The 25,793-nt window shown below is 36.3% G+C and overlaps 1 protein-coding gene and 2 long non-coding RNA genes across 9 annotated transcripts in view; 2 read left to right on the top strand and 1 right to left on the bottom strand.

The window, feature by feature from the left end:
• The window catches only part of IRAK1BP1 (interleukin 1 receptor associated kinase 1 binding protein 1), a 26,303-nt gene extending 5,305 nt beyond the window's left edge, over window positions 1-20,998 (top strand). For 2 of the 5 annotated variants that reach the window (XM_077903304.1, XM_077903308.1), the window contains 3 exons: window positions 3,176-3,241; window positions 12,237-12,367; window positions 12,475-13,589. In XM_077903304.1, the coding sequence (XP_077759430.1) occupies window positions 3,176-3,241; window positions 12,237-12,367; window positions 12,475-12,745 (468 nt within the window). In that variant the 3' untranslated portion in view covers window positions 12,746-13,589. Of the gene's footprint in view, window positions 1-3,175; window positions 3,242-12,236; window positions 12,368-12,474; window positions 13,590-13,969; window positions 17,017-20,740 lie in introns of those variants that run through there. The other 3 variants (XM_077903305.1, XM_077903306.1, XM_077903309.1) reach the window with 3 other exon arrangements.
• LOC144317230 (uncharacterized) lies at window positions 14,456-25,793 on the bottom strand. 3 transcript variants are annotated; one of them, XR_013383173.1, is made up of 8 exons: window positions 25,591-25,793; window positions 24,831-24,958; window positions 24,509-24,640; window positions 21,641-21,707; window positions 20,833-20,878; window positions 16,231-16,303; window positions 15,420-15,623; window positions 14,456-14,714 (listed from the first exon to the last, which is right to left on the bottom strand). It is a non-coding gene; the product is annotated as an uncharacterized LOC144317230 (long non-coding RNA). The 3 variants fall into 3 exon arrangements; XR_013383171.1 differs by having other exon boundaries at window positions 15,522-15,623; window positions 25,591-25,788; XR_013383172.1 differs by lacking the exon at window positions 25,591-25,793 and adding an exon at window positions 25,492-25,572 and having other exon boundaries at window positions 15,522-15,623.
• The window catches only part of LOC144317233 (uncharacterized), a 42,125-nt gene continuing 38,790 nt past the window's right edge, over window positions 22,459-25,793 (top strand). The window contains exons 1-2 of the long non-coding RNA XR_013383181.1: window positions 22,459-23,078; window positions 24,696-25,205. This is a non-coding gene — a long non-coding RNA (uncharacterized LOC144317233). The remainder of the gene's footprint in view (window positions 23,079-24,695; window positions 25,206-25,793) is intronic.

Raw genomic sequence — 25,793 nt, 5'->3', positions numbered from 1 at the left:
CTTCTTTGGAAAAATCTATATTCAGGTCCTCTGCCCATTTTTTAATTGGATTATTTGTTTTTGTGGTGATGAGTTGTATAAATTCTTTATCTCCTTTGGATATTTCAGATATATTATTTAAAATTATTTCTCCCTTTCAGTAAGTTGCCTTTTTGTTTTGTTGATGATTTTCTTCCCCGTGCAGAAGCTTTTTATTTTGGTGTAGTCCCAGTAGTTTAATTTTGCTTTTGTTTCCCTTGCCAGAGGAGACATATTTAGAAAAAAGTTTCTATGGCTAATATCAAGGAAATTATTGCTTGTGTTTTCTCCTAGAAATTCTATGGTTTCAGATCTTGCATTTAGGCCTTTAATCCATTTTGAGTTTATTTTTATGTATAGTGTGAGAAAGTGGTCCAGTTTCATTCTTTTGCATGCAGCTGTCCAATTTTCCCAGTACCATTTGTTGAAGAGACTGCCTTTTTCCCATTGTATATTCTTGCATCCTTTGTCATAGATTAATTAATTGTCATAGGCCATATAAGTGTGGGATTATTTCTGAGCTCTATTCCGTTCCACTGGTATGCATCTATTTTTGTGCCAATATTTACTGTTTTGATTACTGCTGCTTCGTAGTGTATCTTGATATCTGGGATTGTGATACTTCTGGCTTTGATCTTCTTTTTTCAAGATTAAGGGAACTTTATCAACAACTCTGTCTTCCACGTATTGCAAAAAATTCTCCCAATTTCATCTTTGCCATATACCTTTTACAGTATTGAACATACAAAATGTTTAAGTTTTATTTAGACAAATTCATTAATCTTTTCTATATGTTTCTTGCCTTTGGTGTAACACTTATTGGATCCTTCCGAAGCTTAAGGTTATATAACTATTAACTAATATTTCCTGGAACCTTTAGGGACCCTTGATACTACTTAAATATTTGGTGTGTGGGAATTCACTTTGGTGTAAGGAAAAGGGTTTTGTTTTCTCCTAAATGGGTAAGTTGCTGTACTGAAATCATGTACTGAAATCTTATCTTTTACTGCATGTGCAAGAAGTTAACTTGAATTGCCCTTAAAAACAAAAAGTATGGGCAGCCTGGGTGGCTCAGTGGCTTAGCGCCGCCTTCAACCCAGGATGTGGTCCTGAAGACCCAGGATCGAGTCCCACATCAGGCTCCCTGCATGGAGCCTGCTTCTCTCTCTGCCTATGTCTGTGCCAATCTCTCTCTCTCTCTTTCTCTCTCTCATGAATAAATAAGTAAAATCTTTTTTTAAAAAAGTATTATTAAAAAAAAGTATTTTAAGAATTATAATAATAAAAATTAAAAGTATTGCTTTCATAATCTTAAATGAATAATATGCACATCAGGTATGCAATGGTCAAGGCTCTGTTTTGATGCAGTTCTCCTGGCTTTCCTGTGCTTCCTGCATGATACTAAAATGGCTACAATATTCCCAAGCCTTATACCACGTACTGTACCATAACAAGAAAGTCAATAGTTCTTATTTCCTGCAACCATATAAAAACAAATACTCCTGTAGTTCACAGGACATGTTAAATGGACGATCTAAATTGTCTGGCCAGAGAAATGGCATATACTAATTAGTGTAAATTTAGATTTCTGCCCATTTTTTAACCTAATCTTGTAGCAAATTAGGTGTGATAATCCTGAATGGTTTAGACCTAATCAGGATTTACCTTTAACCACATAGTTGCTGCTCAGAGAGATTAGGGGCAGATTGTATGTCATGAGGATTCCATATTGCTTGCTGTGCCTGTTGTTTTGAAATGTTACTGGTATTATATTTGCAATCTTCAGACATTCTTGGATTAGTTTTGGAATACTAGTTCTTTGATCCTGGTTATGCTGCTACATTAGTACCACATTATTTAAATTATTATAGCTTTGTAAAACATTTGAAAGGCAAGTTCTGCCCTCATTACTTTTCTACTAGAAGATTTCCTGTCTGCAAGGGACATGTTAAATTACACCACAGGGATACAATCAGAAAATCCAGAGAGTGTAAAATTCTGGAGTCCAAATAAAACTTCTTTTCATATTTTGCAGTATTCATATATTAATTTCAAGAGAATTATTGATTTTACAATATTGCATCCTGGTCCGTTTTTTCAAGCATTTTGTGTGTGTGTGTGTGTGTGTGTGTGTGAAGTTCTGTGGTTTTCTTCATGTTTGTCCTTTTTAAGTGTATTCCAGCCATGACAAGGTTTTTTTATACCTATTGAGAATGTTACCTTGCTGCCTTCATAGACTTAAGTAGTTATTTTTATACTGACCTTTTTGTCTTTTAAAATCTGCCCTTTATATTTGGATATAAAATAGCTTCCCTGGAGCCTAGTTGGGAAAACTTAATGGACTAGGCTAGTATATTTTAGTATTTTTTTAGTTCGTACCCAAAATGGCAGGATTTCCCAATCTTTGCACTATTTTTAACATCCTAGATTAGATAATTCTTTGTTTGCCGTCCTATGCATTTTAGAATATTTAGCTATATTCCTGACCCCTACCCATCACATGACCAACTTGTCCTCAGTTACCTGGGACTGTTCCAGTTTTCCTAGAATTAGTCCCATGTCTTAGGAACCTCCTCAGTTTCTAGTAAACAGAAGCATTTATTCAGTGTCTACTTAGGACATTATAAAAGTGTACTTCTCTAGCCCATTTTAACAATCAAGTATGTCTCTAGACATTAGCTAATTTCCCTGGGGAGCAAAATTGCCTTCTGCTTAGGAACCATTACCCTACAGATAACCAGAAAAAGCTCATATTTTGTGTGGGAACCCACCAGTCAGACATTACCAGGAATATATCTATGATGAAACAAATTTAGGCTTATTTAGCATGATCAGCAGACTCCTATAACATCCAAAAGGCTTTATGTACAAATAATTCCTCATATGTATACCAGTCTAAGTTCATACTTTTTGTACAAGCTAATGTAAAAATTACTACAAACAGAGTGACAATGATGAAATTTTCAGCAAGTATTTGTAGACTTTGAATTTACTTCATGTAACTTTTAGGAAAGTTTTAAACATCAAGCAAATCAGTTCTTTCTGCATACTCTGTTATTCTGATTTTAATAAGTTCAGGTTTCTGCTTTATGTTTTAGAGTCCCTGCATTTAGTAGCCAAACCTTTAGTAATTATACTCTTGTACTTTCTGCTTCAGGCAGAAAATGTAACTGTGACAAAGGATTTTAGAAGAGTGGAAAATGCTTATCACATGGAGGCAGAGGTATGTACTTATCATAACATAATTGGAAACAGCATGACTTTATGGGGACAATTTGCATTTATTTTACTCTTGAACTGAAATGTACAGGAAAAATGCTTCCCATGGTATTGATAAAAGATTATTTTTCTCAAAATCATTTTTGGTGTTAATATCTGTGGGTTTTTTAAAGTTTTTTTTTTTTGTTTTTTTTTTTAAGTAATCTCTACACTCAACATGGGGCTTGAATTCATAGCCCCAAGATCAAGAGTCGCATGCTCTTACCACTGAGCCAGCTAGGCACCCCTGCATGAGCTTTTAAAATAAATTTTAATGAGATTTATTTGAGAGAAATTGTTTTGAAATGGAATAAAAATAGCAAGGAGGAAGTGGCAGTTAATTGCCACCTGAATAAAATTTTAGTAAAGTTACCACTTCATGAGCAGGAAACACTACTGGAGAGAAATTTCTTCTTCTCAGATAAAAAGCAAATTAATAAAGTCCTTACATAAGGATTGACACACTTTTCAACATTCTTTTTTTATAATGCAATTTTACTGTGTTTGTGGTAAGTTAAATTTTATTTCAAAATAAAAACCACTTGTGGGCACCAGGGTGATTCAGCATCCAACTCTTGATTTGGGCTTGGGTCATGATCTTAGGGTCATGAGATGAGCCCTGCATTGGGCTCTGTGATCACTGAGGAGTCTGCTTGAGATTCTCTCTCTCTAAAATAAATAAATCTTTAAAAATAACCACTTGGGGCATCTGGCTGGCTTATGAGTAGAGCTTTCAACTTTTGATCTTGGGGTTATGAGTTCAAGCCCCCTATTGGGTTTAGAGATTACTTACAAATAAAATCTTTAAGGGCGCCTTGATAGCTCAGTTGGTTAAACATCTGGCTTGGGCCCAGGTCATAATCTCAGGGTCCTGGGATCCAGCTGAATTGGGCTCCCCACTCAGCAGGGAGTCTGCTTGTCCTACCCCTTCTGCCCCCTCCTCCCCTTTACCCCTTCCCCTGCTCATGCTTTCTCTCTCTCAAATAAATCTTTAAAAATAAATTCTTCAGAATAAATAATTTTAAAAATATAAATAAAAACTATTCAACCTTTGCCCAAGTTAAAAAGAACAAAATATTTTTGTATACTCAATGATAACATTTAGTTCCTACAATTGCCTATACTTTTTACTTATCTTTAAAGATTTTATGATCTGGATTTTATGAAATCATGTTATTATTTGTTATACAATTATGTTATAATTGTAGTTAGATTATAGGACTGCTATTTGTTTCAGCTTCCAAACATCTTGGGATTATGTGCGAGGTCCATACTGCCTGCTTGTCACAGGAAGCAAACAAGAATGGAGTTAGAGTGGACTCTTATTTATCTAGGCAGATTATCTTTAGAGGTGGGAAATATCTTGAGAAATCATCTAGTCCTACCTTCAGGCATATAATACGTTATTTTTCTAATTTTAAGGATATAATTTTAATCTCAGATAACCTGGGCTCAGACTTCTCAAAGACTGTTACAAGAATTAGAATAGAAATTGGTTTCTTACCTCTTTGAGATAGTAATTTCTACAAACATTGTTGCTCCAATACTAATTTTAATGGTTTTGTGATTTTCAACTTAAAATTGAACTATCTCAAGGGATTTTTAAATTACTTAGGATAATTTTATGGATCCACATGGCAAAATTTATTTTATAATAGGGACTGAAAAGTATCTTTCAAAACAGGATAAAGGGGAGCTGGGGAAATGGCCAAAATGGGTGAAAGGGAGTGAGAGATAACCTGCTTTCAGTTATGGAATGAGTAAACTATGGAGATGAAGGGTACAGCATAGGGAATATGGTCAGTGGTATTATAATAGTGTTGTACGGTGACAGATGGTGGCCACACTTCTTGTGAGCATAGAGGGTATAGACTTATTGGACACCTGGCTGGCTTGGTTAGTGACTCTCCATCTTGGGGTTGTAAGTTTGAGCCCCATATTGGGTGTAGAGATTACTTAAAATCTTAAAAAGGGTATAGATTTGTTGAATCACTGTTTTATACCTGAAACTAATGTAACATTGTGTGCCAACTGTACTTCAGTTTTAAAAAGGAGTTATTTTAAAAAGGGAGTTATGAATCTTCTCAGATAAGAAAAGTTTTAATATGACTTTTATGATATACACTATGATATCATTGTTTCATTTCAATTGTTTTCTTAAAATAGATTTTTCAGTTTGGGGGATCTCTGGGTAATATTCACAAGAGAGACTGGGTGTCAAAAAAAAAAATCAACACAACAGGATGAAGAACAGAGTGGTAAGAATCCGTTTTATGGAGCTCAAAAGCCAGGAGTATTCTGGAACTCCTCCAGTAGTTACTACCTGTCAGGGCTTTAGGCTGTAGTGAATGTACATTGGCTCAGGTTATCTTTTAAGTATCTTAAGTTAATGGGCTTTATTGTGAAGATACAGGAAGGAAGGAGGAAAAGGAATGGTCCCAGCAAATACATAGGCCTCATGGAAAATGGGCATGTTTTTTAGACAGCTGTTTTAGGGACCCACTGTACAGTTACAAAAAACGCTTTAGAGGGACACCTGGGTAGCTCAGCATTTGAGTGTCTGTCTTTGGCTCAGGGCGTGATCCTGGAGCTCCAGGATCAAGTCCTGCATCGGGCTCCTGCGGGGAGTCTGCTTCTCCCTCTGCCTCTCTCTCCCTGTCTCTCATGAATAAATAAATAAATCTTAAAAAAAAAAAATGCATTAGAGCTGCTTGTTTTGCTATAAGAAGATGACTAAATGAGGACTTGGCTAAACACCGCTCCTCTTCTGCTGTATTTACTTCTTAATGTCTTGTACTCATTTTCTTCAGAAAATGTTTATATTTTATAGGGCTCTCTGATAGCCAGAATTCTTAAATCCTGCAATCTAATACATGATTGCTCTTAGGTTAGCATCAGCAGTCAGTGGAGACCAGGGTGGTGGGGTCACAAGGTACAAAATGATGTCTAACATATACCAATATTCTCATGGACAGTTAAATATACAAAGTAAGATCAGATAGTAGAACATTATTTTACATAATAACTAAAATTTTCATCCTGAAAGGCACTTTAAAGATTCTTTATCTATAAACTTCTACCTACCCTGCTGCTTCTCTTTATTTTAAAGATAATCAAAAGTTAGAAATTATATAAGTGCACGAGTATAAAAAGTTTATTCCATCTTCAGACATCTAATCAATACAAAATTTTGTAACATTAAGCCAGGATAGACTCACTATTATTCATCCATTATGTACCTCTTCAAGAACAAAAGGCTAATACTTGTTCCTTCAGGTAGATACTTGTAAGTTCAGTATCATGTTGATGCTACTTTTTTCTTCTCCAGGGGTAAGAATCCCCAATTTCTTTAGTCATCATTTCTTATAATAAGACAAACTCTTTATCGAGTCGACCAATTTCCATCTAAAGCACCTAAGCTATAGTGTCCTGTGATTTAACCAGCCCGTATGAGAAAAAGATGACTATCTCCTTATCTTGAAATGTTGAAAAATGAACTTCTAGCACTTGCATCACATTGTTTCCTTCTTTTGAGCTCAGTTATAATTAATAATTACAATTTGCTGAACTGCCTTTCTCACATACTGCTTTAAATCATATTTCTATTTTATATTTTGTTATTGCTACTTCAAAATGAAGTATAAGTTTGTATTTATCTCTGTAAAATTTTATCCACTAGGTTTGACCTGTGTTTTGAGCCTATAGGATCTTTTTGGGTCTTGATTTTATCAAGCAGTGTTTATATTCTATCCTGCCAGCTTTCTGTCACCTGCTGATCTGATCATCTGTGTACCCATCTGTGTAATTAATAAAAATATTAAGTAGCATTAATCAACTATGACCCTAACCAACAATGTTGCCATGAAGACTGTATGTCAGTATATCCCAATATTTGTCTAAATAAGTAAAATATAAAGCCTTTAGAGCTACAGTATTTCTCTAATAACTTGCCAGCTAGGAAGTCAAGTTTAGTACATCATGACTTGTTCTTAATAATCTCAAATCTACATGCTCAATAGGTTGGCCTTTGGATAGAAATAATTTGGCAGTGGTTCAGAAGATAGAGATTAGAAGAAAAGCATAAGTTGGTGAACCTCACTCTTAGTAATAAAAGCAAAATTAAAAGTCAGATGAGTTGTCTACATCTCATCAAGAAACTCAAGACTTTAGAGAACTTTACAAGATTTTAGTATTAGATTCCTGTGTTCTTATTTTGTTATTCCTGATGCCTTCTTGGAGGACCGTTAATGTGAAAAAGACTTGTATTCTTTTCTTCAGAGACAGGACCAAGAAAGCAGGGAGAGATTTAAAGAGGAAAGAAAAGAATAGATTGTGGCAGTACCAAAAAAGAAAAGAAAATATGCAAAGTGCTTGAGGCCTGTGGCAATGGAACAAAATGAATCAAAAGGCCTTATCTTCTTTCCTTCTCATAAAAACTTTTTTCTTTCCTAATTTCTTATAAACTAATTTTTAAAATAATCTGTTCTAGAATCTCGCCTAGAATCGAAAAGAGTCTAGCTTACTACATGTAGTTTGTTCAGTATTATAGCCACCTGCCTTTTATGGAAATTAGAACTACCAAGTATTTTTAAAAAGGCCTTTGGCTGTTTCTTTATGGTAATTGAGATTAGCAATAATTCAGAAGTCTCATTTGCAGATATTTTTAATAAACTGAGATTTGATTTATCCAATAAGAGACAAATTTATTAGAGGCACTTAAAATCTCACCTACTTGGGGGGTACCTGGCTGGCTTAGTCAGCAGAGCATGCAACTCTTAATCTTGGGGTCATGAATTTGAACGCCATATTGGAGTAGAGGTTTTTTTTTTTTTTTTTAAGATTTTATGTATTTATTCATGAGAGACACAGAGAGAAACAGAGGCAGAGACACAGCCAGAGGGAGAAGCAGGCTCCATGCAGGGAGCCTGACCTGGGACTTGATCCCAGGACTCCAGGATCACGCCCTGGGCCGAAGGCAGGCACCAAACTGCTGAGCCACCCAGTGATCCCCTAGAGTTTACTTAAAAAAAAAAAAAAAAAAAAGTCTATTTTGGAATTCAGTTTCTTTTTTAGTACCGAAATTTCTAATGAGTTTTCTTGACCAAGGAGATGGGAAGTACTTATGTATCAACCTGTTTTGTAATTTAATATACCTAGTACAAGAGAGTATATAAAATAGGTTTATGTGTATACATTTGTAATCACATTATTTTGTCATGATAAAACAAATGAGAATTATGAATATGATATATGAATTTATCTTAAATTTTATCTTCAGGGCAGCCCAGGTGGCTCAGTGGTTTAGTGCTGCCTTCAGCCCAGGGCATGATCCTGGAGACCCGGGGTCGAGTCCCATGTCAGGCTCCCTGCATAGAGCCTGCTTCTCCCTCTGCCTGTGTCTCTGCCTCTCTGTCTCTCTCTGTCTCTCTCATGAATAAATAAATAAAATATTTTTAAAAATAAAATCAAATAAATAAATAAATAAATTAATTAATTAAATTAATTTTATCTTCAATATATGAGATAGATTAAAACTTTTTTATCCTGAATAGCTCTTAAAAATTGTGATGCAACATCTCTATTCTTTAGTAAAGTGACTCCTGCCTCATTAATTTGGATTTCTTTCGAGCTATGTATTGATTATATACCATATTGCTGAATTTAAAAGCCGAAGTTCAGGGCATTGGCAGGCTTTATTTCTTTTATTTCTTGTTAATCATTTAACCCACATATTCCTAAACTATAGTTTGCCCATGGTTTGGGACAAAGAGCTGATAGTCTGTTTATAAATGTAGATGTGGGATCCCTGGGTGGCTCAGTGGTTTAACGCCTGCCTTCAGCCCAGGGCGTGATCCTGGAGTCCCGGGATCGAGTCCTGCATCAGGCTCCCTGCATGAAGCCTGCTTCTCCCTCTGCCTGTGTCTCTGCCTCTCTCTCTCTCTGTGTCTCTCATGAATAAATAAATAAAATCTGTAAAATGAATTAATGAGTGAATGAATGTAGATTTAATTCTAAAAGCTACATCTGCTAACTTTTTAAGTCATGGTAATGATAAGAGGGATGCAAGGCAGACTCTTGTTTGACCAGTTCCAGAGCTGATTGCAACAGAGAGTTCTTCCTGCTTTTTATAGAAGTAGAGCAAACCAAGTACTACATGGTAAACCTGATTTTGTGGGATTAGATTTGCCTCAGATAATTAGGGGTGGAGAGGACTCAAAAAACAACTAGTATCAGCAAACTTCTTAGGAATTTTCATTGTCCTTTCCTCCATATGCTTTTTTTTTTAAAGATTTATTTGAGAGAAAGAGAGAAGCAGAGGCAGAGGGAGAAGCAGATTCCCTGCTGAGCGAGAAGCCCAAACGTGGGGTTGGATCCTAGGATCTTGAGAGCATGACCAAGAAAGCTGAGCTGAAGGCAGATGGTTCACCCACTGAGCCACCCAGGTGCCCCTACTTTTTTTTTTTTTTTTTTAATAGCAAAGAATACCAAGAGGGCATGTTTCATAGGAAAGCAGGTATACTTATAAAAATTATTTTTGTTTTAAGCAATCAGGGTAGAAATTGGAACAATTTCTTTAAATAAAATTTATTTCAGGGACGCTGGATGGGGCAATAGAATAAGCCTCCTCTTGGTTTCCATTCAGGTCATGATCTTGAGATCGAGCTTCATGTCAGGCTCTGAGCTCAGCAAGGAGTCTGCTAAAGTTTCTCTCTCCCTCTCCCTCTCCCCCTCCCTGCACTTGTTCACTGTCTCTCTCTAAAATAAATCTTTAAACTCAATAAAATATAATTCAAGGGCTATGTTCTTATATAGCAAAGAATTACTTTTGTTGCCACTTGGAACCTGTTATGCTCAATCACTCTAATCTGCATGCAGAGAAAGCCTTTGAACTCTGAAATTTAGTTACCCTCCAACTTCTATAAAAGCACTGTAAATCTTGCCATATTTCATTATATGTAATGAAATGTATGTACAGTGCCTTTGTGACTGTTATAGATTAAATATAGCAACAAAAGACAAGACTTTTTTCCATATTTAGACTATGCAAATGCAGAAAAGTATGATCTGTATTTTTTTTTTTTTTGAGAGAGAGCACAGCAGGGAGGGGCAGAGGGAGAGAGAGAATCTTAAGCATTTGGGGCTCAATCTCATGACCCTGATATTGTGACCTTTGTGGAAACTGAGTTGGATGCTTAACTGACTGAGCCAGCCAGGCATCCCTGTATTTGTTTTCATACTTTTTAAAAGATTATTTATTTATTTACTTATTTACTTATTTGAGAGAAAGAGAGAGAGTACAAGTTGGGGAAGGGGCAGAGGAAGAGAATCTTCAAGCAGATTCCCTGCTGAGCACAGACCCTGACAAGGGGTTCAATCTAACGAACCTGATATTATGACCTGAGCCAAAGAGTCAGATGCTCAACTCACTAGGCCACCCAGGCACTCCTGTATTTATTATTAAAGGCAGCTATAAAAAAAAAAAAAAAAAAAAGGCAGCTATAGGCATTTTGGAGCTTTGATTTTCAACCAGGAAGGAAATGCAATTTTGGAAACTATCTAGAAGTTAAAAACTAGCACCCTGGGTAAGGCTGAGAGATTGATTTTTCACTAATAGACTGATATTTTAACTAATACCATAGAGTATTTAAAAAAAAAAAAAGGAAAGGAAACTATCAGACTTCTCTTCAAAAGACAGAGAAGACTTCTGCTTCTGGCTAAGATAGAATAACATTGACTAGATTTACCTTCCCACCTGAAACCAAAAAATGGACAAAGTGTATGAAATAGTTTTCCAAAGGGTGGACATAAGGCAATGAAACACAGTGATCCCTGAGAAAAAAAGAAGTAAAAGTCCTACTGTGTCAGAGTGCCTGGGTGGCTCAGTCGGTTAAGCACTTGCCTTCAGCTCAGATCATGATCCCAGGGTCCTGGGACCAAGTCCCACATCAGGCTCCCTGCTCAGTGGGGAGCCTGATTCTCCCTCTCTCTCCTCTCCCTGCTCATATACTATCTCTCTAGTAAATAAATAAAATCTTTTTAAAAAGAAAAAAAAAGTCCTACCATGTCCTAGATCACTTTCTTAAGAGAGTGTCCAGGCAGCTTCACAGGGAAGGGAACCCACACAGAGCCTGGCAAACTCCTTGTATTGAAGAAATAGAATTGAGAGCCCAAACAAGACAAGACAGCTAGAGCTTGTAGGAGAGTAAAGGGCTGCACAAAAAGAGGTCTTCAGAAACTACAGAGGGGACCCCTCCTCCCCAACCTTCACCAAGTACTCAGCAGAATACCCATCAGCACATGTATGTGCAGAAATGACCTGAGGCTAAGTAAAGAATTCCCCCAAAAGATTAGAGGGAACAGTGTTTGAACATACAGGGTTTGGGTACAGCCCCAGCCAGGCTAGGAAATCTTGATTCATAGGGCTTGAAGTAGAGTATACAGAAGTGTCCTGCCTCATTAGGGAGTAATAATTAGCACCAGATGGAACATTACTCTATTCCCACCTAACAAATCTTAAAAGCAAACCTAAAGAGATCAGTTTCCCAGTTAGCTGAATTCTAGAACAAATAAAGAATATTTATAGAAATAGAAGAATATCCAATACCTCCCATAAAGTGAAAGATTACCTGGCATGCAAAGTATCATGGAAACAAAGCTCACAATAAGGAGAAAAAACTAACCCAGAACCAATATAGATGTTAGAATAAACAGGCAGGATCATTAGTTACTATAACTGTATTTCATATGTTCAAAAGTTAAATATAGAGGCTACTTTTTAAAAGTTTAATAAAATTTAATAAAATAATTTAGTTTTCAGTATCAAATAGCTTTATCTGTCACATATTATAATAAAATGACCTCATTGTTATTTGGCTTTACCTTTTTTACTCATATTTACAGAAAATCTTGAAAGAATAGATCAGGCATGAAAATAATTTCAAGTGTCATTTCATTTACAGGTCTGCATTACATTTACTGAATTTGGAAAAATGCAAAATATTTGCAACTTTCTTGTTGAAAAGCTAGATAGCTCTGTTGTTATTAGCCAACCCCAGTTCTATCATACTCCAGGTTCTGTTGAGAATCTTCGGTAAGTTAAGTATATCTTTACCTAAATTATCAACTAATTAAACAAAACTATTCAGTGCTAGAGTTTATTGAATGTCATATTAATAATCTCTGCATTTAATCCCTAAGACGCCAAGCCTGTCTTGTTGCTGTTGAGAACGCATGGCGCAAAGCTCAAGAAGTCTGTAACCTTGTTGGCCAAACTCTAGGAAAACCTTTATTAATCAAAGAAGAAGAAACGAAAGAATGGGAAGGCCAAATAGATGATCTCCAGTCATCCAGACTCTCAAGTTCATTAACTGTCCAACAAAAAATCAAAAGTGCGACAATACATGCTGCTTCAAAAGTATTTATAACTTTTGAAGTAAAAGGGAAAGAGAAGAAAAGAAAAAACCTCTGAAATTCCAACCGAAATGTTTGTATAATTTTATTTTTATACTTTTTATGTTTGTTTTTGTCCTGAAAATATATATTGTGTAGTATATAGTATTTCTCCCCAAAATCTGTCAATCCTGGAATACAGTCCCACAAATAGCTAAGTTTACTTTCTATTTTTAAAAACTTACTATGGAAAATGCTCTGAAAATAAATGTGTTATACGTGCACAATTATATACTGATAATATAAGTGATGTAAGAAATTTTTATATTTCTACTACAGGAATAAATATTGGCAGTTATTAGCATGATTCTTAACACTAATAGAAAGGATGAGGAACACCTATCTTTTGAAAAAAGGGTAGTGAGGTATACTAGGAAAATATTTTGATGCCAGAAATAAAATATATGGACCAGATCCTCTTCACCAGAATCCTATGATTATATAAGCATTCTCCAATACAAATAAAGACAAGCCACATATGTAACTTAAAACTACCTAGTAGACATGTATAAAAAAAGTAAAATGTAAAAAATTTTTAAAAAGCAGTTAGAACTAAGTTTAATATTTTAATCTAATATGTCTAAAATACTATAATTTCAGCATATAATCAGTATTTTAAAAAATAATGGATATTTATATTTTTTATACTAAGTTTTCAAAATATGTACACTTCATGTTATAACAAATCTTAATTCAGATGCTAAGTTTTCATCAGAAATGCTTGATCTGTATTTCCTAAAATGTAGTGAAAAACTAGATTCACACACACAGGTTGTTCCAGACATGCTTAAAAGAGCTAGTAACTGCATCAAGCAGCAATTTCAAGTAGCAATTTTCAAATTAAAAGTTTTAAAAATTTAAAATTCTGTTCCTTGATTGTATTTACCATATTTTAAGTTCTTGAAAGTGGTTAATGGCTACTGTGTGGGACAGTGCATGATTTTACACTGAGATAATGATCCTTAAGTCTATTTGAGATGTAGCAGCAAGTACAATGCATTGCTATTGCATTGCACATTATCTACAGGTGTGTTCATAAGCCATGACTGTTGTTACTTAGCATAGGTTTCCCATTCCCCACCATAAAGCTGTAGGTCCTAGGGTTTTTCCTCTGACCTATCTCCATACTCATATACCAATATTTTTTTCCTATAGCACACTCCAGGATGTAGTTTATATCCCACCACTTTCTTAAGTGGCACTGAAATAGTTTTATTCATCTCTTCTGTTGTGTCCTTGGCAGGAGGGAATGTGAAAGCTACGAAGAAAAGTTTTAGAATCCAACACCCTGTGTTCAAATCTGACTTTACTACTACTACTACAATGTAAGCTCCTTTAAAATGAAGATCCTATGTGGTTCACAGCTGCATTCCCAGACCCAGCATAGTATCAGGGCCAACACAGAGCAGGCTCTCAAATAATCTGCTGGGCAAATTTACCAGATGTGTAAACTTCGCAAGCAAGGCACTTTGTCTTTAAGCTTCTTTCCTCACCAATAAAATGAGGCTAAATACCTACCTTGCAATGTTACTATAAGGATTAAAGTTGATAAATACAAGACCATAAGAATAATGCCTCGCACACCATAGCTGTCACTTAATAAACAATAGCCATTATAGCAACTGTATTCTTTGATTACTGTCAATTCAACTAAAAGTTGGCTCTCCCAAGTCTTCCATATTAAGATAGATTTTTAAATATATGAAAAATAGCATTATCACAAAACCAGTTTAGGATATGTTTTTATTTCAAAAAGGGCTAAATAAATTATATTTTAGCTTTTATTTATCCAGTTGGATAGAAAAACATATTGGGACTGAACAGCAACAACAAAAAATTGTGGGACGCCTGGGTGGCTCAGCGGTTGAGCACCTGCCTTCTGCCCAGGCTGTGATCCTGGAGTCCCGGGATGGAGTCCCACATTAGGTTCCCTGCACGGAGGCTGCTTTTCTCTCTGCCCATGTCTCTGCCTCTCTCTCTGTGTGTCTCTAATGAATAAATGAATAAAATCTTTATAAAAAATTGTTTATGCTCAATAAAAATTTAATTATGTGGGTAGGTTTTTTTTAGCTATAGCTTCATTATATGGTTTCATCTTATTTGGTAAACAAAGTTTTCAGCTTACAATGAAATACCTAAAAACAAATTCTAAGTTACCAAACACTTTTTAGAATTTACAGGAATTTTTAAAGATAGTGCTTTAAAAAAAAGAAAAACTTGTAAAATGGGCAGTCCTGCAATTCTGTAGAGTGGCTAAGAGAAAAAAATCATTAAAGATTGGACTGGTTTAGGTATGACATACCATGTGCTCAAGACTAAGGGTATCAGATTTAGTTGTCAGTTGGTAGCAGTTTAATTTCTGACACATGGCATATACTGGCATCTCACAATGACTTAGGGGACCTGTGCCACAAAGCCTGCTGGGAAAAGCCTATCCCAAACTTAACCCTGACAAAATTTCTTTATTCTGAAACCCCTTTTTAAAAAATCCTTCCAGATAGCAGCAAATTATATTTGCTGTTTTCTGAAAGAAAAAAAATTTTCCCATTTGGGTATCTGAATAGACCCACTATACTCCAAACATCTTTGTAAAAGGAAATACTATTAAGTAAATTTTCTTAATATTACTGATAAAATTTAGGATTCTATTCAGTTACATGGTAAAGATTACATTTTTTATAGTAGCAATATACCTTATTTTTAAGTATCCGTGTTCTTGACAGTTAATTTTAGTGCAATGTAAATAAATAAGACCTAGAAAAATAGTTTGTAACTTAAGATGCTTTACTTAATACCCCATAATCATTATTATGTCCTCAGGAATGTAGGTCGAGGATGCCCTAATTCTGTCTGACTTGTTGATAAGAACTTGATAGCAAGGAATTCTTCTCACTGGCCTAAAAATATAAAAACATGAATTACAAGGTCAAATATGGGAGTTAATATATTATCTACATTACAAAATTGTATGGGAGGCAAATGCTTTACTACTCATTCCCAAAAAAGCCCACTATATAAATTAGTTTAAAATAACATTTACTATTTTTATGCATATTGTATTTATAACTAAATAGCTTCTCATAATCTAATGTGGCCTAAATTAATATGTTCAGTTTTGTTTAAAACACTAGAATTCAGTGGCTAATCCAAGCCAAACACTGCTCTCAGGATAATAGGTTTTTTTCAAGAGGAATGATTTATGCTATTTTATTAGAAGAATAATACTTTTTATAACCTGTTTATCAGGATATTTCTGTCTCAGCGACTCTTCTGGAGCTCTGGTTTCAGCATCCCAACCAACAGTTATGCCCAGTTAGCCACATTCCTTGTGGATGATCACCAATCCTACCTCTAAACAGTTTCCACCCAGCCTTAGTTTCCATACTAAAGGATGAAAAGCCTAGGTGGCTGGAGAAACTGCTAATCTAAATTATCCTAAAACCAGTTAAATCCCTAAATTAAAAAAAATTTTAAAAATATCCTTCAAATATCAATGTTACTTACCATCTGATGGGGGTGGGATGTGTGCCTGTATTTTAAAATACAAAGTTTCTGTCACTCATCCTCTGCTTCCTTTCTGCAGACAATTTTGGGTGAAGAGTTCAAAAACAGAGTAATAGCTCCAATAGTACACACACATCAGGTTTACACTGATCCCATTAATTACATACTAATTATGTTTTGCCTGTCTTTACACAAGACTATGAGCTCCTTAATAGCAGGGCTATATCTTAAATATTTCTTTTCCCAGTATCTCCGGCTAATAAAAGGCTAAGAAGAGGAAAAGTTGGCTGGCAGATATTTTGTTTTATTCCCTATCAGAGGGATAGCATTTATAGCAGAGTACTTGAATGCTGGTACACATAGAAGTAGGGAAGGAAGATGCAAAGCACTGATTCCAGAATGTATGTTCAAAATGTTTGCATATTTTAAATGCATATTTTAAACTAAATGGGCTAAATGGGTATATACTTTAATTCCTCCAAAGCTTAGCTTTCTCAGAAAAGTCTGTGACTATACAACAACAAATATTTTATTGTCTAAACTAGTCTCTTAAATTATTTCAGAACCTATACTCACTTTAAGCTTACAGATCAGTGTGTATCTCTGCCTTTCATCCCTTGGCACAACCGAGTCATTATCGCTTGTGCCACACAAACCTCACCGATAGGACATAACATACTGCTCAGGGAAAGTTGGCTTTTGAAATTCTAATTGCAACCACTGTAAAACTGCATCTAATAAATTTAGTTAACTTAGAACTTTTAATAAACAGATGCTTAAATTGAATTTGTTTCCATTAGCATTATTTTACTTTCAAAGCTATTTTAGAAAATCATATTTATATCTGATAGCAGTAATGCATTTGTAACTCATACAAAAAGTTTTTATGCTTTTTACCTTTTACTGAATCAGTCATATTTATTGTAATTCCATTTAAAAAGAATTAGTACAACGATTCAAATATATCAACTCTAGCCCAACTAAGTAAATAACATCAAAAGAAAAATTTTCTTAGTTTATGCTAAATGAATCATGGAAAGTCTAAGATATTATATTCTATATTGGAGTGGGGGTAAGGTATAATTAACTCAATGTTGAATCTCAACCAAATAAAATACAAAATTATTTTCAATATATCAAATATTTCACTTAGTTCAGAACCTGTAAGATAAGCATGAATTTCTTTTTCATCGTCATTGTACCTATTTCAAAAATGATAAAAATGCAGTGATTATAAACTGATGTGTCTTTGTGAAGAAACCAATATGAATATGCAGCAGAAACCTTTAAAAAATGTATTTGCATGGGCAGCCCGGGTGGCTCAGCGGTTTAGCGCCGCCTTCAGCCCACGGCCTGATCCTGGAGACCTACGATTGAGTCCCATGTCAGGCTCCTGCATGGAGCCTGCTTCTCCCTCTACCTGTGTCTCTGCCTCTCTCTCTCTCTGTGTCTCTCATAAATAAATGAAATCTTTAAAAAAAACTATTTGCAAACCACAGAGGTCAGCATATATCTGAGGAATGACTATTGGTTTCATTTTGTAGAAGTGAGATTTCACCATATTCTAAAATGTTACTACTCTTAAACATTACATTCATCTAAAATATTCAGTTGTGGGGATCCCTGGGTGGCTCAGTGGTTTAACACCTGCCTTCGGCCTGGGGCGTGATCCTGGAGATCCAGGATCAAGTCTCACATTGGGCTCCCTGCATGGAGCCTGCTTCTTTCTCTGCCTCTCTCTCTCTCTCTCTCTCTCTCTCTGTCTCTCATGAATAAATAAATAAATAAAATATTTTTTAAAAAAATAAATATTCAGTTGTGTAGTACTTCATTTGAATACTACAGAATTTTCTCACTAATATTAAATTCAACACATTAGAAGTGTTTTATGTAAATGTTTAGATACTTCATTAACCAGTAATATTAACTAATGATATTTCATATTATTTGGGAATAACTCTGGAAACATAACACTACAGCAACCACACCACTGAATAACTGAGAACATCTGCAGCTCTTGAGAATGTACAGATTCTAGCCACTTATGCTACCACGGTATCCCTGAAGGCAGGAAAGTAGAGGCCCCAGCAGTATCCACACAGACCAACCAACTAGTGCTTTTCTATGTGTGAACTAGAGTGTTAGAAAGGGAACATGAGAGTTGAATGAATAATAAACTTCTTGGAAGACAGCATGGTGTGACAGTAGTATCGTTTCCAGAGATAAAAATGGAGGTTATACTTTCTGCTACTTATCAGAACTATTATCCAAGCCTTTTGAACACTTGTAGATAAATGCGATGCACTTATACCTAAGTGAGTATGAAGACTAGAAAGAAACATATAAATCTAAAGGATTTTTAAAATCTAGGATCAGGAATATGGAATGCAGTGCAGCTGTAATGCTACACTTAAAACATTATTTATGAAAAGGGGTAAAAGCTAAAATTAAAATGCTTGAAATTAATAAAAAGAAATCAAAATTTTAAGTATTTTCTTTAAAAAATAATAAATTCTGAATACTCTTCTCTGCTTCCTACCCTGTCTCACATTACAAACTGCTATTTCTCATGAATGTTCCCTATCTAGTCATAGAAAGGATAAACAGCCCAAAAGCTAGCACATGAGTGCCCTTAACTGAGTCAGCTATAGCACAAATAAAAGGTCAGATGTCTTTTAGTTTTTGCCACTAAGAACTCAGATGAATTATGGATGAAGAGGTTTTCATGACTGATTTAGAAAACAGTGGATCAAGTGTTTTAAACTATCAAGTCTTAATAATAGTGTCAGAAAATAAGGTATATTGTGTTGTCTACAGCAGAGTTCTTTTTTCATACTCTTTCTACAGCAGAGTTCTTTTTCATACCCTTTCCAGGCAAGCCTAAAATAATCTGGGACAAAAGTTGGAATAAATATCAAGTTACCTAATTATTTCTTACAGTTTTTCTCATTTATAGAAAAATCAAATCACAAAAATGTCAAAATAAATTATTTTTACTTTCAAGGTTTGAAATGGACTTTGGATAATCCTCTTATATTTGTAGTACTCATTAAACTATTACATTTACTAGATGCCTGTAGTCAGTGATATCCCTTTGCCAATAATTATTTTTAGATCACTTTTCATTCTCAAGTGGTCTTAATGCTTTAAAATTCACGGATTTCCATTATCTGAAAAATTATATTAATATTTATGTGTATGTACAGACCTAGGTACATAGACATATAAGTCAACAAACTAAAAGAAAGGAACTTCTCCTTTGCTGTATCTCCATTACTATTAATGTTTAAAGAAAATGAATGCCTTCTCTTTTTAAATTTTTTTTAAAGATTTATTTTAGAGAGTGAAAGCACAAGCTGGTGGGTCAGAGGGAGAGGAAGAGAATCTCAAGCAGACACCGCACTGAGTAGGAACCCACTTGGGGCTCAACCTCACCACCCTGAGGTCACAACCTAAGCCAAAACCAAGAGTCAGATGCTTAAACAGCTGTGCCACCCAGGCACCCTTGCCTCCTCTTTTTAAAATAGGAAGTAATTATTCTTAACTCCCTGGTCTTTAAAATATTTATGCAGGAATAACATGGATTCAGTAAGTACTAAGTAGACTACTAGAAACCTGATAAATCTTCCAGATGATCAGAAAAGACATTTCCTAACTTCATTTTGTACACAGTATCTTAATTCAAAAAATACTTTGGAAAGGGTATGTGCAAGCCAGAAATCAGATTAGGACTCAAAGGCAAAATCTGAAAGCAGATTTATGTCACATAAATGTACACTACCTTCACTTTAATAACCAGTGTTTCATATGCATCATCCATGCTTTCATTCTCTGGAATGACCATCTAAAACCATCTCCAAAATCAGAAAACATTAAAAATAAAATGCTTAAAGTAAGAATTTACATATTAATATATTTAATATATAGAAAATGATGCTGCTTATTACATAATGTCTACTATCATCAGACAGGGACTCCTCTTTTATCCACCCACACTGAGTTAATCTGTATAAAAGAAAGAGAAAATAGACCTTTCTCATGAAACAAGTGTATTAAAGTACACAAACACACACACACACTCCATATCATGACCAGTAAATTTTCTGTTGTTTGTGAAATAAGGTGTCAGAACTTCAGATTATTTTATCACAAAAATATAATCTTCCAATTAGAAACGTATAATCTGTCTATATGATATTTTTCTGCATTTCTATAGTAATTTTTTTCCTTACAGCCTATTTCCTTATTCCACAAGGAATCTTTTTCTCATTTTATGCATGTTGTTTAAAAGGAATATAAATCAGATAAAATTTATTTAGAAAAAGCTTTTAGGAGCATATTATTTTTAGAAAGTGAAATATACCTTATACGGCAATTGGTTACCTCTGGAATACTTCAGAGTTTTTTTCCTTGTAGGGTAAAAGGTGGTCATCTAATTAAAAAGAATTCTAAAGTCCTACATACCAATATTTAGCATTGATATGTGATTTATAATAATATTCTGCTACAGTTCTCTGATGCCCCAAGAATCCGCAAAACTGCAAAACAAAATGATGGAGACTCTTGGGTAAAAAGCAGATGTACGGAAGTCAAAAAACTTACCACATCCTCTGCCTCAGTCCTCACCAACATGACACATGGTACCTGTCTGAATCAGCAAGAATGACATGGATATTTCTTTTCCCCAAAAGGATAAGTAGAATATACACCAATAAATTGCTGAATGTAAGATTTTCTGTCTGCTGGAATAAATGCACCATCAAGTATACGGAAGACTGTATATTCTTTACTTTTGAATATGGTTTCTTTTCCAACTATATTAGGAAATGACAGATGAAATAAAGTGAACAAAGGACAAAGGTCACTTTTCCATTATCCTCATAGTTTTGCTTCATATTCAAGGTAAAGCTGAAAAAATAAGTATTTTTCAGAAACCACACTTTGTCAACTAAGGTTACTAAGTGATCTTACTTTCCTCAAAATTCAGCCCCCATTTGCCTGTCAGTGCTCAAGCTAGTTTTTATTTTTTATGCTAGTTTTAGTAGATTCAAAGATGATTTCCTATTCGTTCTTAAAGCTAATACAACTATTAACTAGTCAAATAACTCAAATATTGTTGAAAAGTATTCTACTAATCTGGATAAAGAGATGTAGTGTTATAATTTATTAAACCACCCTCTCCTGCCTCCATAAAAAGGAGGGAAGATTTGATTACAGAGTTTCCCCTCCAAAAGGAGAATGCATGCTAATCTTGATTAGTTGTTTTGTTTTCAAATATTTACAGAAGGATGATTATATCAAAGTGGTAAGAGGTTTCTATTCCCAGACTTTGCTTTGCAACATAAATGATAAAATGTGCACCCTTTATTTGTCAAAAGCCACTAAGTTGATTAAACATTATTTTCTGTACCTGCAATCCAAAAAACATCATCTTAAATGATATGTCAAGGTCTCGTCTGAAGGACAGTAGCAATTTTCTTAAGGATGAAAGAAAATAAAAGAATTACAATACGCACAACTTTTTTTCCCTCCAAGACTCTGAGCAGAATTGTTGCCACACCTCTGAAACAAAACACTGTACTGGTAAAGCTGCCTGCAAAATACAGAGCTGCAAAACCATCAGTACACTATTTGTCACAATCTCCACAGTAATAAGTGTTCCAATATGCTTCTCTATGTAGGATTATCAGGTAAAAGGACAAAATAGTGTTTACTCACTTTTAATGTGAAAATTCCTTTGGCAGTATCTGCACATGAAGCAACTGATGTTTTTCCAGTTACTACCACCAAACTTGGTAAGTTGCTAGTTTTTAGTTTTTGGCATTTTTGTTTTTTGGAATGAAAGCTAATTATAAGCATTACCAGGTCATTAAGTTTCTTCCCAGCTACTACTCAATTTAAAATAAATAATAAATAGCATAACATACTTCCCTGATTCAAGTACCCAGTTTCTCACAAAACATGGGTGCACTTAACAGGTATCTTCTGTTTGTGACCCGAGAAGAAAGCTCACTTCATATACACAGTAAAAATAGTTAAAGGGAAATCTTAGACTGCAAGAAAAGCCTCCTTCACTAGGATTAGAAGATACTTTCTTAAGAGGTCTTTGAAATTCCTGAGACCCATTTAATCCATATTCCTGTATTAAAACAATAAAAGGTTAGAGGGATGTCTGGGTGGCTCAGTTGGTTAAATGTCCCACTTTTGGTTTCGACTCAGGTCAGGATCTCAAGGTCATGAGATCCAGCCTGCCTCAGCTCCACGCTGAACATGGAGTTTAGATTCTCTCTCTCCGGGATGCCCGGGTGTCTCAGCAGTTGAGTGCCTGCCTTCAACCCAGGGCGTGATCCTGGAGTCCCAGGATCAAGTCCCATGTCAGGCTCCCTGCATGGAGCTTGCTTCTCTCCCTCTGCCTGTGTCTCTGCCTCTCTGTATGTCTCTCATAAATAAATAAATAAAATCTTTAAAAAATAAAAAAAAAAGATCCTCTATCCCTCTCCCCCTACACATTCCCCTGCTCTTGTTTGTACTGTCTCTAAAATAAATCTTTAAAAAAATAAAATAAAAGGTTAGAAATTGGCACAGAACAAAAAATTGAGACAGCCTCATTACTTGGGCTTTTCTGCTAAGTTGAGCTCTTCTCATTCTGCTGAGATGATACCTGTCGGTCACTGTAACATAGGTGCTACATTATTGCTGCAGTGTGTACATCCACCAAAAGAAGTGCTGCTTTTCCTGGGGAGGAAGATCAATATGCAATACTTTTTTAAGCCACCATCAACTGACTCTTCATCAGCAGTAGCCTGACTGGATTCTCTCCTGCCTTTACACTTCCTTCCCAGCATCAGGTTTGTTTCTTGATTTGCATGCTGTCCTGGAATTGAAGGACCACAGAGGTCTACCTGGGCCCACCTTCTACTTAATCCCAAACCCCTTCTGCAGCATCTTTGATGAGTGGCCTCTGGCATAACAGCATCCTTAGAAAACCATAAAGACTAATAATGTAAAAGGCCGGTCTTGGAACCAGAGAGAAAATATGAAATGTGAGGGTAAAATATATATTGAAGGGGAGGGAAAGTATTTATTCTTTTTTTAAAATTATCTTTATTTTTATATGTATTTTTTTATTGGAGTTCAATTTGCCAACATATAACAGCCAGTGCTCATCCCGCCAAGTGCCCCCCTCAGTGGAATGTATTTATTCAAGAAAAGAAAGCAAGCAAATAACAGACTGACCTGAAGGTCAGCACATTCTTCTTTCCCTGACTTGTAAAGATTTTAACCTAGCTTCTCTCAGCAAACCCACTGTACATACATGTGTAAGAGTGTGTTTTATAAACTACAACAAAATGCCCCTCGACAGAAGCATAATTTAAGAGACTTCTATTTGTAAGCTCTTTTTTACTCACTTATTCTAAGCCAAAATGTTGGCTTTGAGTACATGAAAAATGCACAAGAATTCCACTCTAAATCTGCACATCACTGCTGAGTCCCACATTTCACTATGTAGGAGAAGGGCCTTAAAAAACAATAACTTGGGGTACCTGGCTGGCTCAGAGGGGTTGGAACATGCAACTCTCGATCTTGGGGTTGTAAGTTTGAGTCCCGCAGTGAGTATAGAGTTATTTAAAAATAAAATCTTGGGCACCTGGGTGGCTCAGCGGTTGAGCATCTGCCTTTGGCTCAGGTCATGATACCAGGGTCCTGGGATCAAGTCCCACATCGGGCTCCCCAGAGGGAGCCTGCTTCTCCCTCTGCCTATGTCTCTTTCTGTCTCTTATGAATAAATAAAATATTTTATAAAACATAAAATTTTAAGAGGCACCTGGGTGCTCAATCAAGGATCCAAATCTTGATTTTAGCTTGGGTCATGATTCAGGGTTGTGGGATCAAACCCCCATGGGGCTCCAAGATCAGCTCAGAGGCTACTTATCCATCTCCCTCTGTTCCTCCCCCGCTCACACACTGTGTTCTCTCAAATAAATATATAAAATCTTTTAAAAAAATAAAATCTTAAAAAAAAAATAACTCCAGTAACAATAAAAAGGTACAGAAGTTAAGATGAAGTCCAGCCAGAGGGAGAATGTATGGATTACTTAAAATATATTAAGCAATTATGATGTGTAGAGCTCATTTGGGTCCTGATTCAAACAAACTAAAAAATATTTACAGCAGGAGATTTTTGGAAAGGTAAACAGTGATTAGATGTTTGATGTTATTCTATAGGTTTGCTATTTTTTACAATATGTATGTTAAAAATGCCATCTTTCCACAGCACCTGGGTAGCTGGGTCAGTTAAGCAACAGATCTTAATTTCTGCTCAGGTGCAGGAGGTGGGTTGGAGCTCCTAGGTGTCCACGCTCAGTGGGGAGTCTGCTGGAGAGGCTCTCTCTCCCCCTCTCCCCCTCCCCTGCAAAACAAATAAATAAATAAATGTTTTTAAAATTGGCATCTTTCTATTACAGTATGTTGTTTCTGATAAGAATAAAGGAAAAGGATGGAAGAAAAAGAATGAAAACACTCGAGTGGGTCACAAAGGACAGACGTGCAGAGTCTGAAGGGCCGGATGAAGCCGGATTTGCCCAGGACTTGCCTTTTACCTGAGTAACCAGTGGATCCTAGTCAGGAGCAAACGAGCTGCTCTTGGATGATGTCTTGGAGGACATGCTGGGGGACGGCGAGTGGGGTCAGGTCACCGGAAGAATGAGAGGAGGACACAGGTTTTTCCCTGCATAAAAACGTGACGGATTATCAAGAATATACTGAAAGTCGGCCAGGTATCCACCGCGGTCCTGGCCCTTAAGGAATACTCAAGAGGAACACACATCCTTGACCTTCGCTCGGGCGTCAGCATCCACAGAACCACCGGCGGGGGCGATTCGCGGAACGTAGTGACCTCAGTGTCACGTTCGACTGAAAAATCCATTTCCGGTAGAGCCGACAGTTGCTGTTGGAAGACTTATAAATACACCGAGGTAGGCCCCGCTTGTTAAAAATCCACAACATAGGGCAGCCCGGGTGGCTCAGCGGTTTAGCGCCGCCTTCAGCCCAGGCCTGATCCAGGAGACCCGGGGTCGAGTCCCACGTCGGGCTCCCCGCGTCTCTGCCTTTCTGTGTGTCTCTCATGAATAAATATTATTAAAAATAATAATAATAAAAAGCCACACCATAAATGAAGAGATTGAGCAACGGGCTGTAACGAAGGAAAGACGCCATCAAAAGAGCGAGAGAAAGGTGCAGACGACAAAGCACAAAGCAAACCTGAGGGCGGAAGGCCAGACACTGGTCCTCGCCCAGGCCCCAAGCGGAGCACCAGGTCAGGTCACCCGGGGCGCCTCCTTCTTCCCCGCCCCCAAATACCTGGAAGGCCGCCACCGCGCGAGAGGGCGCTGCTCCGTCGCGTCCCAGGAGCCCGGCTCGGGCCCGTCAGGGGCCCGTCAGGAGCCGCCGGCGTGCGCGGCGCGGGGAGCCCGGGGCGCCGCTGAGGGGGCGTCCGCTGGGCTGAGGCGCCGCCGCCCGGCCGCCGCCCCGCCCGGAACCTCCCGTGGCCCCCGCGGAGCTCC

This window comes from Canis aureus, chromosome 7, assembly GCF_053574225.1.
Source record: "Canis aureus isolate CA01 chromosome 7, VMU_Caureus_v.1.0, whole genome shotgun sequence".
Classification (NCBI taxonomy): domain Eukaryota; kingdom Metazoa; phylum Chordata; class Mammalia; order Carnivora; family Canidae; genus Canis; species Canis aureus.
Note: the sequence above shows the minus strand (reverse complement) of the source record. Positions and strands in the feature narration are given on the sequence as shown.